Source organism: Lithobates pipiens, unplaced genomic scaffold, assembly GCF_037356315.1.
Source record: "Lithobates pipiens isolate NorthernLeopardFrog02 unplaced genomic scaffold, aLitPip1_a1.2 Scaffold_18, whole genome shotgun sequence".
Lineage (NCBI taxonomy): Eukaryota > Metazoa > Chordata > Amphibia > Anura > Ranidae > Lithobates > Lithobates pipiens.
The window spans coordinates 31,899,366-31,914,210 of record NW_027507758.1 but is presented as its reverse complement, the minus strand read 5'-3'; the positions used below and the strand labels follow the sequence as shown (position 1 = coordinate 31,914,210).

The 14,845-nt window shown below is 44.8% G+C and overlaps 1 protein-coding gene across 5 annotated transcripts in view; it reads left to right on the top strand.

Annotated features, from left to right (window-relative positions):
- The window catches only part of SPTBN1 (spectrin beta, non-erythrocytic 1), a 295,191-nt gene that overhangs the window by 196,107 nt on the left and 84,239 nt on the right, over positions 1 to 14,845 (top strand). For all 5 annotated transcript variants that reach the window (XM_077485548.1, XM_077485547.1, XM_077485546.1 and 2 more), the window contains 4 exons: positions 1,939 to 2,126; positions 5,213 to 5,330; positions 10,364 to 10,522; positions 12,701 to 13,003. In XM_077485548.1, coding sequence (XP_077341674.1) covers positions 1,939 to 2,126; positions 5,213 to 5,330; positions 10,364 to 10,522; positions 12,701 to 13,003 — 768 coding nt within the window. The remainder of the gene's footprint in view (positions 1 to 1,938; positions 2,127 to 5,212; positions 5,331 to 10,363; positions 10,523 to 12,700; positions 13,004 to 14,845) is intronic.

Below are 14,845 nucleotides of genomic sequence, written 5' to 3'. Positions count from 1 at the left end.
TCTCTGTAGTCCTTTGCGGGATCTCTGTAGTCCTTTGCGGGATCTCTGTAGTCCTTTGCGGGATCTCTGTAGTCCTTTGCGGGATCTCTGTAGTCCTTTGCGGGATCTCTGTAGTCCTTTGCGGGATCTCTGTAGTCCTTTGCGGGATCTCTGTAGTCCTTTGCGGGATCTCTGTAGTCCTTTGCGGGATCTCTGTAGTCCTTGAGAAGCATATGACCACCTTGGGAAATTGAGGTCACCTTCAAATTCCCCAACATGCATTTTGGATGGACTGACCCCCTGACCCCCTGACACATGTGAGCACCGTGTTTTTCCTGCACGGGATGCACAGGTATTCCATGCATTTGCGTGCAGGCAGTCCCAATCATGTCTGTTGGTACGCAGTGGCTGTACCAACACACCCGCTGCTCCTAATTTGGCATTCATGTGGATTCATGCTAAACTGGATACCTGTATTGTGAAAGACAAACTGGTGGATATGTGGACTAATCTGCACACCAAGGCAATTTAACATTTCCCCTTTCTACTATGGGTTGTTACATGGATCCATGCATTTATAAAGCCTAACCCTCATAGCAGGGGAAATGTTAAATTGCCCGGTGCGCAGATTAGTCCCTATATCTTCCAATTTGCCATGTGCAATATACTGTAATTGTCCAGTGTAGCTTGACTCCAGGGGAAAGAGGCTTGAAATACAAATGTATCTCCCCCCCCCCCCCCCCCCCAACTGTCAGTTTTAATTATAATATGGGAGAGGGAGGTTTCATGTAGATTGGTAAGGCGTATCCATATTTTTGAAAATAAACTCTCTTGATATTTGAGTGTGCATATGTTTTCCTTGTTCCAATTTACATATGTGCAGGGCCGGTTTCAGTGCCATCCCGCATGTATGTAATAGAAAGCCGGATTGGTTCACATGTCATGCATATCGGATGCTGTTTAAAACGCATCCAATTGGCATATATGTGAACCGAGCCTTAGTGGTTTTTGTGGCATGTTATTTTGGGGAACACACCCCCACTAATGATGATTTGTTCAAAAATAGGAGATGTGGCAATTGCAGTTTTATTTAATTTTTGGATAGTTATGGTTACATTTGATAGGAAAATCAGCATAAACATAAATAAGTCCATTTGAGTCCCAAAATTGTGATAATGGGTGATATTAAAAATCCTCCAAACGCCAAAAGTGGAGAAGGTGCTGTGAATTCCCTTCCAGGCTGGATCACCGTCACCAGAGAGAGACACCTGAAGGCTTATCGTAACCTGTTGACTCAAAGTCATAAAGCAGTCTATAAATATAGACACTCCTCTTCCAGGTTCAGAACTTTCATCCACCCACTAGAGATATACAGGGAAAATATCCCTTCAAGCCTCTTTTTTTTTTTTGCCTCACATATATCAGCGCATGTAAAAGTAAGAAGCAGACAATATGCGCCACATGTTGTACAATTGCATCACTTTATTGTCAAAACCACTGAGTATGCACTCACATGTGAAGAGAATCACACTGTACATCCAATTTAGAACAGTAAACTGATCAGAACTCGCTTGCGGGGACACTTCCGTAGCTCCGCCCAATGTGTTTCGTCAGCTATGAGGTCTTCCGCGGCACAATCACAATTGTGGAATTCAATTGGACGTTTTGTTTATGTACTTTTTTTAAGGTTGTGTTTATTTTTTCATCTATTCTAGTTGGTGTAGCGCCGCACACTTTCATATCAATGTATCACTATGAGAAATATCCTAGAGTGCTAACGGCTCCTCACTTGATTTAAAATTTCTCCACTAGTGTAATGACTATTTGATTAATTTATTTTAATTGGAGAACATTTTTGAAAATGAAACCTTTTAAATCTTTCTCTTATACCTTTTTGAGGTGCACTGTGACAAAACAGATGAAAATACCTCTGGTCTCACATTGGTTTTTTATTTGTAGGTTCTTGAAAATGCCATTGAAACGGAGAAAATGATTGAGAAGTATGAATCCCTGGCTTCTGACCTGCTCGAGTGGATTGAACAAACCATTATCATCCTGAACAATCGGAAATTCGCCAACTCACTGGTCGGTGTTCAGCAGCAGCTTCAAGCTTTCAACACCTACCGCACTGTGGAAAAACCACCAAAGTAAGAGGACAAAGAGGACTTTAGATGAAGGGAGGGAGAGTGTAAATATTACCTGCTAGGCTTATGTTGTCATCGTGTCACTGAAATGTGTAGTTGGTCATCAAAGTATAAGTAAAATCTATTTTTTTTTTTTTCTTGTATAGCTAGGATATATATATCATTCTTGACATCACATCCGTGGTAAATACCCAACAAATGTGTGGGTAGAGTTATTTTTGTCCCATGGAAAGCAAGCAATCTTGATAGTATGCCTGCCATTGAAGAATTATGCAGGCTGTCCTTCCTGCCTCTTTCTTTGAAGAATTTTAGATGCTAGGTTGCTTTTCAGAGGGTTTGGCTTCAGTGCTTTCCACGTGACTTGCCTACAACAAGAGTATAAGGAATTTTTGTTTTGTTGTGGCAATGGGACTTTGAAATATGGAAGCCAGACAACTAGTATTTGCAGTAGTTATCAGTGGCAGTCTCTCTCATTGCAGGTAAGTGTACATTAAATTGTTCCCCTCATCTGTGACCTTAAAGCTGAACTCCAAGCAATTTTGTTTTTCCCATGCACTTTATGGGTTAACTGCTCGCCTTTGTCTAGGGGTTGGCAAAGCCAAGATATACTCGCCTTACCCTCAGATCCTCCCAGGGTAAGACCGGTCCCTACTGCTCTCCTGTCCCCCACCCCACGTGCGGTCCAGCGGTCTTGGGCAGTGGACAGTTCCTGATGTCAGCATGCCCAAAGATCGGAAGGATTAGGTGAGTATAGGCTTTGTTCATCCCCTAGACAAAACGAGCAGCTAACCCATACACAGCCCCACTGCATGGGGGGAAAAAAAATTGCCCCGAGTTGGGCTTTAAAGTTTACTTAAAGGCAAAGCTTTTTGGATAGTAGGGAAGGGTAAGCTGGCCATACAGATTACATTTCAGCCAGTTCCTAATCAGCCAGATAAAATTTGAGCTGCGGCTTGTGGCCCTGTTGGCATCTGCCTTACAACCTTTGATCTTAACCACTTCAGCCCCGGAAGATTTGGCTACTGAATGACTGGGCCATTTTTTGCGATACGGTACTGCGCCGATTTAACTGACACTTGAGCGGTCGTGCGACGACCTACCCAAACAAACTTTACGTCATTCTTTCCCAACAAATAGAGCTTTCTTTTGGGTGTATTTAATCAGCTCTGCGGTTTCTTTTTTGCGCTGCAAACAAAAAAGTATGACAATTTCGAAAAAAAAGCAATATTTTTTACTTTTTACTATAATGAATATCCTCCAAAATATATAAAAACAAATTTTTTCCTCAGTTTAAGCCGATATGTATTCTACATGTTTTTGATAAAAAAAATTGCAATAAGTGTATATTGATTGGTTTGCACAAAAGTTATAGCGTCTACAAAATAGGGGATAGTTTTATGGCATTTTTATTTGTTTTCATTAGTAGTGATGGCGATCTGCAATTTTTAGTGTGACTGCAACATTATGGTGGACACTTTTGACACTATTTTGGTACCATTGTCATTTATACAGCAATCAGTGCTATAAAAATGCACTGCTTACTGTGTAAATGACACTGGCCGGGAAGGAGTTAATCACTAGGGGGCGATGAAGTGGTTAAGTATGTTCTAGGGAGTGATTCTAACTGGGAGGGAGAGGCTACCTAGGACATGACAGAGATCACTGCTCCCGATCACAGGGAGCTGTGATCTCTGTCACAACACAAGGCAGAACGGGGAAATGCCTTGTTTACATAGGTATTGCCCCATTCTTCCTCTAAACACCGTAATTGTGGGCCGCTGGAGAACATAGAGTTCCCGGAACCAACTGGGCACGCTCCCGCGGCAGGCGCATGCACCCAAAAGGTGTCAAATTTAAAGGGACGTTCCTGTACATCCATTTGCCTGCCTGTGCCATTCTGCCGACGTACATCGTGTGTGTACCGGTCGGCAAGCGGTTAAAGTCATCAGCCCAACAGGCTGGTATTCTGACAGCTGTGGGAGTCCGGCTGTCAAAAAAAATTAGGCGTCAGAAGAGAGGAACTCCATGCACGCTGTTTAGTAGTGTGGGGGGTATGAAGTGATTTCTCTCGTTCAGACCGCAGTGCTGAACTAGGGAAATCTTTGTGTATGACCAGCTGTTGACCCTTTTGACAAGTTTTTATTGCTACCTGAGTTACTATCGAGAATATTTACCCTCTCTTTTCCTCTGGTGACCATTGTCGCTAAGATGGAGAGATTGGGGAAATCATCACAGCAAGAAAACAGGATAAGGCCGGCCATAGATGGTTCAAATCTTGGCCAGTTCAGCAGGAACTGTCCAGGATTCAAACCGTCTATGGGCAGGCTGGTGAATGTACCTGGTTAAAGGGGGAGTAAACCCAGTTTAAAAAAAACACTTACATTCCCGGCATGCCGGAAATGCTAATGTTCACATTGGTTGTGCTCTCAACCAAACTTTCAAACCATCCAATGACTGGTGTCATAACTGATCACATGTGCAGCATTATGGCAGTTGAAGAATTATTAGAGGCCAAGATGGCGGCTTCCTTGACTGAAAATGATAGAAGGGTTTACTTCCACTTTAATAATTCCATCAACTTGGGTACAACCAGCCTGCCGGATTCACTGCCGCTAGCAATAATCGTTGATTTCTCCCGGCGGGGATGGCTTCTCCCTCCCAGAGCAGACAATGGCTTGGGTGGAGGGATTCCCCTGTCATCACTGACACTGTTGATGGGGGAATCGTGGAAACTTCTTTCCTGCAAACTGTGGTTGTTGGAAAGAAATTGGCACAATCTATGGCCTGCCTAACGCTTCCAATGGACAAATATGTTCTGATGACAACTGTCTAAGATTAAGAAATTTTTCCTATTGCACCGGACGGGAGGTGAAAGGAAATCTCTCCAATGGGACATGGACAGCAAACCAAGCCCCGATAGCCGGATGGCGTTGGGAATTGCAGGGCAAAATCGCAGAGTTGTGGTTAGGTGGTCCTAGAACACCTTTTTACTGCTAGAAAGAAAATGTTACACCGCAGTACTTTGTTTCGTTGTTTACCTTGGGATATATTGCACAGGTAACCGCGTTCTTCCTTTTCTATGGCTCTAGATTTACAGAAAAAGGAAACTTGGAAGTGTTGCTTTTTACCATTCAGAGTAAGATGCGGGCCAACAACCAAAAGGTATACATGCCAAGAGAGGGCAAGCTCATCTCCGATATTAATAAGGTAAGTTGCCTTTGTTTCATCCAAGTTCTTGCAATGTGCTTTATTCTCCAGTGATGTCAGTAAATCATAATCTGTATTGTGCTGTATTGCTACCACTCTGGTCTTGTATGGTTAAAGCTGTAGTCCACCATAGTAGGGGGGGTAAAAAAAAACTGTCCGAGCTGCAATGACGTCACTCTCGCACATGTGCGCCGGACTCACGATCGAGGCGCAGCATTCTCAATGAGCAGCACACCCGAGTGTCCTACCCATTCAGTGCGGATGCCCCAGTGCCATCCCCTGCTGCTACACATATGAATATCTCATGTTTAGGAGATATTAACTGCACCTACAGGTAAACCTTTATTATTAGCTTACCTGTAAGTAGAAGTTACTACCACTTTAACTGGTCTAATAAAGATTACCTTGCAATCTTAGTTTACTGGCAAATTAGAACTGCATTCCGCTTTATGGAATCCCCCCCCCCTCCGGTGTCACATTTGGCACCTTTCAGACGGAGCAGATACCTATCTAATATAGGTATTTTGCTACCACTTCCGGGCATAGATAGCCAAGCCACCCGTGGGTAACTACGCCACTTCAGGCGCCTTCTCAGTCCCCCCCCCGCTGTCTTCTGGGAGACACGCGGGGACCAGTGGGATCACACAGCGCGAGTCGCGCATGAGCAGTAGGGAACCAGCAAGTGCAGCTGCAAGGCTTCACTTCCTGATTCCCTTTACCGAAGGTGGCGGCTTCGGATGCCGGCATCGAGGGTGCCCTGAACAGGCAAGTATCCTTATTTTAAAAGTCAGCAGCTGCAGTATTTTTAGCTGCTGACTTTTGAAGAAAAATAAAAATTAGGCGGAACTCCGCTTTAAGCACCTGGGTTATAGTGGTTGTAAACCTCAGACAAGAAATCATATCTCTCTATAGTGTGTACTTGTCTCAGTTAAAGCGGGAGTCCGCCGGGACTCCGCGTTTTTTTTTTTTTTTTTTTTTTTTTAAAGCCAGCAGCTACAAATACTGCAGCTACTGACTTTTAAAATAGTGACACTTACCTGTCCAGCGCGCCCGCGATGTCGGCACCCGAAGCCGATCTCTAGATCGGTACTCGGGTGCTGCCGCCGCCATCTTGGGTATGGGAATCAGGAAATGGAGCCTTTCGGCTTCATTTCCCGGTTCCCTACTGCGCATGCGCGAGTAGCGCTGCGCAATAAGGACGCTCCCCGCTGCCTCTGGGATCTGTGTGTTTCCCAGCAGGCAGCGGGGCACTTGCGGAAAGGGGCGTAATCTACGCCCCTTTCCGCAGAGAGCTATCCCGGAAGTGGGTGCAGTTACCTGGATTATCCAGGTAACTGCACCCCCCTCCCCCCTGAAAGGTGCCAATTGTGGCGCCGGAGGGGGAGAGGATTCCGATGAGCGGAAGGTCCATTTTAGGGTGGACCTCCGCTTTAAGAGATCTAAGGGGTTGATTTACTAAAAGTGGAGCATGCAAAATCTGGTGCAGCTGTGCATGGTAGCCAATCTGCTTCTCACTTCAGCTTGTTCAATTAAGCTTTGACCAAAAAAACTGGAAGACGATTGGTTTCTAGGCAGAGCTGCACCAGATTTGCTTACTCCAGTTTTAATAAATCGACCCTCACGTGTCATTTCTGTCTGCTGCTTCTTTCCTCTATCAGCATGAACTAGTTCTGCCAAGTTTTCCTGACACCAAGAGAAAAATGGTGACAGGGGAGGAGCTCCAGCAGATTGAAAGCCTCAGCTCTGTTCCTGTCAGCTGTATGAAAGGGGTGTGTCCCTTCCTTCCAATCAGCTCTGAGATCGCCAGAGTCTTCAGCACTGCCTAAAACTGGTCAAGATTTAAGTTTGACAACTTTTTAAAAATGTTAGGTAGTTTTAACGTGTGCACTTGCGTAGGTTTGGAAATTTTCTTTTGCAATGCTGGAAACTATTTGCAAATACACATCTCTGGAAGGAAAAGTTACTGAGTAAATCTCCTTTATACATGGTTGGCTGTTATGCATGAATAACTTGCCAAGTGTTCCTAAAGGAAAAAATAATCTCTAGCTAGTTTCTGATCTTTTAGCTGCATCAAGCACAAATTAAAGACTAAGTTCACCTTTGTTTAAAAAAAAAAAAGAGTGCATTCATTATTTTTTACACAGGAGCCTGCAAAGCATTGCGCATGTAAGCCTTGGATCGCTGGTGCAGCCTTGGGCTCCTGCAGACATGCCCTCCGGCTTTCTGCTCCGTATAGTGCGTTATTGAGCTGTAGGAAGTGTCAGTGGTCTATGAAGGCAATAATTGGCCATCAGCTCTCCGCTCTTCCCCTCCAGTGCTCACTTAAGCTTTGGGCTGTGGAGGGGATGGGAGCGGCTGTCTCAGCACACTGAGAGGCTGAGCCAGCTTCTGGGTGGATGCCGATATTTATTAAAGTTGGGTGGTCCCTCTGTAGCCTGGACCAGCTGCGTGATGTCGGGTGACAGCGAGCTTTAGCCCACTGTTGACTGAATATCGGTCACATGAGTACAAAACGAAATGCTCTCCTATGACGCATTAGAAGTAGGGTCAAAAGAGTTTTGGCCCCACTTCTCTTAAGAAACCTGGAGTAGCATGCCTTTGAGAGCACTTTGGCTGCTGTGATGCCTCCCACCAATCCTTATGTCACTATTGTGTCCTGTAGTGATGCTTCCTACCCTGAACTGCATCTGTTGGTACGTCAGAGTAACTGATCATTCCCAAACTCCATTATGTTGGACATATATGTGGCAATTCCACACGTTTTCAGTATAAAATACTGATCACATGGAATCCACACCACCATGTCTGACATTTTTTTTTTAAATGTTTAAGCAGCATTATAGGTATAGAGCAGGGGCGTACATACAGGGGTCGGCCTTGTGGCCCAGCCTCAAGCTCCAGGGGGGTCCATGCACCCCCCCCCCCCCCCATCTGTGTCTCTTGATAGGAGGGCAGCAGCATGTAGAGGCACACATTCAGCGGCTGCAAGAGGTAAATAGAGGGCATCAGTTTAGAGCTGCAACTAACGATTAATTTGTCTGTCGACTAATCTATCGATTATTTTTTCGATTAGTCAACGACTATACGATAATTTTTTTTGTATTTTTTTTTTTATGAATCTGGTGTTTTTTTTTTTTTTTTTTTTGGATAACCTTACTTTTTTTTTATGTACTTATTTTTTGTAAGATAAAAGAACATAACTTTAAAGTATTATATTCTTACCTTTTTTTTATGTACTTATTTTTTGTAAAGTTAAGATAAAAGAATATATATGCATGGCTGGGTAGGGTACGGCAGAGCATGGCTGGGTAGGGTACGGCAGAGCATGGCTGGGTAGGGTAAGGCAGAGCATGGCTGGGCACTTCAGTGTATGAAGGGATGGCTGCTTCCATCTGATCTCTCTCCTCCACTGTACAGATTAGTACAGAGAGGGGAGAGAGGAACAGACGTCATGACATGACGCCGGTTTGTTTACAAGTGATCGCTCCGTCGGAGGGATCACAGTGTAAACAGCCTGGGTGTAGAAAGATGGCCGCCGCTTCAGAGCTAGGCCGAAGCCGTGGCCTTTCCTAAGGCCGAGACCGCGGTGACGATCCATTGCACCCCTAGGGACGGCGGCATGGAGGGGGAGAAGAGAGGGGGATGGCAGCACGGAGGAGAGCGGTAGATACTGAGAGATACTAAGCACTGTGACGCATCGACGCCCTGCACGCACGTCGACGTATTTTTGTAGTCGACATAATCGATTACGTCGACTCGTCGTGGCAGCTCTACATCAGTTCCATCACATGCCGTTCCCGCCGACTCCCCCCATCATTTTCCCGGGCTCCTGTGTCCTTCCCTGGCCCCCCGCAGTGCTGCCGGGTTTCCCTCTTCTGCCGGGTGCTGCGGGGTGATCTGTCAAGAGCGAACGGGGAAGGAGTCTGTAAATGAGTCATTTATCGGCCCCTTCCCCTCCTCAGTCAGTAATCTGTAACTATTACTGACTGTTTATTTTTTTTTGGGGGGGGGGGGGGGGGGTTCATTCATTGCTTGGGCATAGTAAACTATCTACCTCATAAACCTTAGTTTATGAACGAACAGGATGCCCTGTACAGAGCTATTCCTATCCATTCATTTTGTGCAGCTGAGCTTGCAGAGAAAGAGACTGATTAATCTGTCCTCAGTTCCTTTTCACCATCTTAAAAGGTCTAGTTAGACCCCTGATATTTCACCAAAGGCCCCCAATGGGGGTCCTAAAAAATATGTAAACCATAAATTATAAAATAAAATGGTACACAAGTAAAACAACAAAGATAAAAAAAAACTACTGACGCCAGTGGGGGAACTTCCAGGGTTGCAAAGGTCGCATTTGCAACTGGGCTGTGGCTTTCCGGCATCGTGGGGGGACCCCCAGATGGCAGGAAGGTGACCCACTGTGGGACCGTAATAGAGGGTGCCACAGGGGAGGGGGGGCCTTCATGTTTTCTTGCACCGGGGCACTGAAGGTTCTAGATATGCCTCTGGTATGAAGACTTGTATGAAGCAATGCTCTCTGGACTGTATACCCAATATGTAACTTGTATATAATGTAACTTTTATAACAATATGTAATGTAACGTTTCCCAACTGGGAATTAAGGGGAACCTTTGAGTAAATATCAGTCCTAGACATAAATGGCGGAATGTGGCCTGACGATGCAGCTGTATTTGGACCTGCTTATGATTTATTAAATTCATCCATGTAAAGCTTTCACTCAAATTCTCAGTAGTTTTTGGTAAATATAAGTTATTTTACCTAGAGTTATTGTATGTCTTGTATCTAGAGCGAGATGGGAATTACATTTTGATGATATTGAGCAGCATAACGAAAACTGTATTGTTGGTACCGGTGCTCTCAGCCCTATAAGATAAATCATCTCCGTTATGTGATAACTGGCACTTCACATCATCTACAGTAATACAGCAAGCGATTAGAGTTACTCTAGATAAGTTTCCTATTCTTCAAATGAAAATATATATATATTAATTTTTTTTTCCCCTTCCTGTGTCCAGGCCTGGGAACGACTGGAAAAAGCGGAACACGAGAGAGAACTGGCATTGCGAAATGAGCTGATCCGACAGGAAAAACTGGAACAACTTGCACGTAGATTTGATCGCAAGGCGGCTATGAGAGAGACTTGGCTGAGTGAAAACCAGCGCCTGGTGTCTCAGGTATGAGCCAAGGGCTTTGTACAGTGCCATCGTCAGTGCTGACACTTACCCAGAACTGCGTCTGCTACTCAGTACAGGAAGGAGATTGCAGGGACCAACGGTTTCCCGTAGTGTATGGAGCCAGAGCTGTACTTTGTACTCAGAGTGTGTTAGGTGGTAATAAAACCTCAACAGACTTTATTTCCACCCCCCCCCCCCCCCTTTTTTTAGACATTTTGTCAAACCTAAGTACATTTATTTCACTGTCCTGCTGTTTGCGTTGTTAAACATTAATCTATTGCGTGAGTTAAAATGAAGAAAGCCCTAACCCCCGACCATGCCCCATAATTTATTTATTACAGGTACTTGGATAGCGCTGTCAATTTACCCAGTGCTTTACACACACATAATTGTACGTTCCCTTCAGTCCCTGCCCTCAGGGGCAGCTTACAATCCAAGGTAAAACAAAACCAAAGAAAATTCCCAGCTCAACTTGCCAGCCAGCCTGCAACCAACCGAATTAACCTGTCTTAACAGTTCAAATGAATAACAAGGCACCCTGTTATAATACATTTTTGAGACCCTCTATAGTAGAAGCACATGCATTATATTGGATAGGCAGAGGGCAGTTGAGCCTAGAAGGATCCCACCCCTTAAAGGCAGAGGGGTGCACTGGACACCCAGCATATAGCACAACGGCAGCAAAGGTGTTCAGTGCACCTCCTCACCAGTATTCCAACAGTACCAACAAATGGTCGCTGCCCCCACCTCATTTTGCCAGCCTGCAACCAACCAAATTATCCCGTCTAACAGTTTGTATTAAAAACGGGTTTAGTTTGCACACATTTGCAAATACATGTGTAAGGCAGAGGTCGTGACAAGGCACCCCAGTGTTTTCTGTAGTCCTAACTACATTTTTGAGGGCCTCCATAGTGCAATAACACAAATTATAATGGGTAGGCAGAGGGCCGGTGAGCCTGGAAGCCCACCCCTCAAACCCAATCTAAGGTCCCTAACTCACATTTATACATACAGTATGTATACTAGGGCCAATTTAGACAGGAGCCAGTTAACCTACTAGCATGTCTTAGTAGTGTGAGAGGAAACCCATGCAGGCACAGGGAGAACATGCAAACTCCTTGCAGGTAGTACCATGTTTGGGATTCGAACCGAAGACCCTAGTGCTGCTAGGCAGAAGTGCTAACCACTTGGCCACCACGCTTATCATTCTCCATAATTAAGTGAGCCTCAATCTCTGGGTATCTGGGATGACTGCATTGGGCACCATTTGAGGGTCAGGCAAGGGAAAGCAGAATGCATCTGCGACTAGCTATTCCGGGAAATGAGTGCAGTGGGAAGCTGGATTATACAAGTGTCTGCATCTGTATGTATTCAGCTTTGTGTTTTAAGCTACCAGACTTTGCTGGTGTACCCCTATGGATTAAGCCCCGGTGGGTGGGACGAGACCTGTCAGGGGGCATGGCCCGAGAAGAGGCATTGACTGAGTCTTTCACATGTATACATCCATACTAGGGTCTGCTATGGTGAGCTGCGGTGTTGGGCTAAAATGAGCATTGCTCACTGGAGTTTTTCTTACTCTGGCATTTCTACAAGAGCCAATGGGGCTCTACACCTCAGCCTGGAGCGGCACCGCCAAGTAATTATGGCCATACCAAACTTTGCTATCACTCTTGCTTGATAGTTAAAAGCAGCAAATTGTATTGCACTATTGGTCATTTCAGTCCATTTCTACGGAGGAGAGGACTATATTGTCCATCTGAAGGCTTATGTCATAGCGGCTCTGGCAGGAAGTCCTCCCTGACTTAGATGGTGCTTTTTCCTTTTAAAGTTTCACTGATCATGTTACAGCGGGGGAATTCTGAAGGTTGTTGTTTACTCCACCGTTGCATTCTCTCCAACATGAAAAAAATCCAGCAGTGAATGTTAAACCCCTATATAATTGTAATGGTAGGTGTGCAGGCATTGAAGCCCAAGCACAGATTTTCCACCCGTGGAGACCCTTAGACAATACCAATTTCACTCATTACGTCTCCAAAAAAAATTGTTTTTGGGGGGTTTCGGCTCACCTTTTCAAACTGTGTAGTCTCATGTTTTGTTTCATGGCTGTGGTCCATTATTGTGACCCTTACTGGTAACATCCAATGTGATAACTCTTTATTCTTTCTGTTCATTTTACAGGATAACTTCGGGTTTGACCTTCCTGCTGTAGAAGCCGCCACAAAGAAACATGAAGCCATCGAAACGGACATTGCAGCCTATGAAGAGCGTGTTCAGGCCGTGGTGGCAGTGGCACGAGAACTGGAAGCTGAGAACTACCATGACATAAAACGAATCACCGCCCGAAAGGACAACGTCATCCGGCTCTGGGAATACCTTCTGGAGCTGCTGCGGGCACGGCGACTGCGCCTAGAAATGAACCTTGGGCTGCAGAAGGTTTTCCAAGAGATGCTTTACATTATGGACTGGATGGACGAAATGAAGGTACATGTGTCTCCAGGACAATGATCACTGCTGATAGTTTCCTTCCTAGTAAGCAATATATATTCATATTATATACCCAGCTAAATCTATGTATCATTTATTTTTTACTGGTATGACACATTGGATAGCATTGCCCTCGAACATCTTTTTTGTGATCCTGCTGCTGCGTTTCACATGCTGTGAAAACTGATCTTCCAAGATGGTCACCCATTAGTAACACAAGGACCGTAGCTCTGAGGGTCCCATTTAAAGTTTGCTGTCAATTGTGCTCATCAAAAGATTGAAAATAAAGCAGGCAAGAGGGAAAAGGACTGCTCACTGGTATTGCTTGTTCTCTTCCTGCAGTTGACGTTTCCCCTTTTTACTGACTTAGGCCTAATGTACATGGGACGCTAAGACAACCTGTTCTGAACGATTTTTTTGACAGCTTGAAACCGGCGTTTAAAAGCGCCGTTTAGTCGCGTTTTGCTGCGTTCACATCTAGGAGCGTTTATTTAAGATAACATCATAAGACCCTCCCAAAGCACAAATAACAGTATTTAACTATTTCAGCCATTCTGTGAGACCAGAGTGAGTAGTAGTAGCAGCAGCTGAGAAAGCAGCAGTGTCCTTGTATCTACCTCAATTTCGGTGCTTTTACTATGGATCCCTTAATGAGCATATGTGAGGAAATTAAAGCCAGATATTAAATTTCATGCAACTATGTTTGATCAAGTTGGGGGTCAAGCTCAATGGGGGGGGGGGGTCATCTGGTTCAAATCTAACAACATATAGGTCAAATTCCAATTCTACTTTGGCTAACAGCAATGCTAGTGGTGTATTGGATTTAATCATGGTCTCATTAGGGGTATATAAATGGTCTATGAAGCATTGCAAGCAATTACAAGTTTTAAGAAAAAAAAATTGTGGTTTTTCATCATTTGCTATAATTTTTAAGTTCTGTAATGTAAAAAAAAAAAAAATAGGGCACCTTTAAAAACGCTTCTAAACAAAAACGCGGCTAAACACCAGTACTGTGTTTAGACGCGTTTGGCGCCTGAACTCATTTTTTTTGCCTTCAAAGAGAAGCCTCTAAATGCAACTGCCTAAAAACGACATTAAACAAACCTATCTACATGTACACATAAGTTAACATTGGATGAGTTCAGGGGCAGCTGAAAAAAGGCATCCAACTGCCTCTGAACGTCCGTTTACCAGCAACCGTGCACATGAGGCCTTAGGCTGGCCATAGACCCAGGAAAGAAATTTTCATGATTCCCCCATCAACACCGCCCGTGCTTGACAGGGAAATCCCTCCTGGCGGCGAAGGCTGTCCCCACTGGGAGAAGACAGTGATTATTGCTAGCAACTGTAGCAGCTGCTAGTGATCACAACTGAATCCGGCAGGCTGGTTGTATCCAAGTTGATTGATCAACTTTGTACATCAGCCTGCCCACACACGTTTCAAATGCGAAACCTCTATGGGCCAGCCTTAGTATGCCCTATTCCGCACTCTCTCCATGTGGAGGAGGTCATGTTGGTAGAGTCGGGGATTGGCTTTCTTATTTTAGAAACACCAGCAAGGAGAACAGTGAGCAGTACCATAGTGACCACCCAATCTGACTCCAAATCTCTTAAAGTAACATTAAACCTGTGGGCTTTTTTTTCCTTTAAAATAACAAACAATGTAACACTTGCCTGCTCTGTGCAGTGGTCCCGATCCTGCTCTTCTGAGGTCCCCTGCCAGTGCTCCTGGCTCCTCCACTGTCCAGTGGCCTCAGGGAAAGCCTCTTCCCCTGGGGGCACTCATGCGGGCTCACTCACTCTTGTCTGCGTCTATTCGATTGACATAGAGTGGCTCGG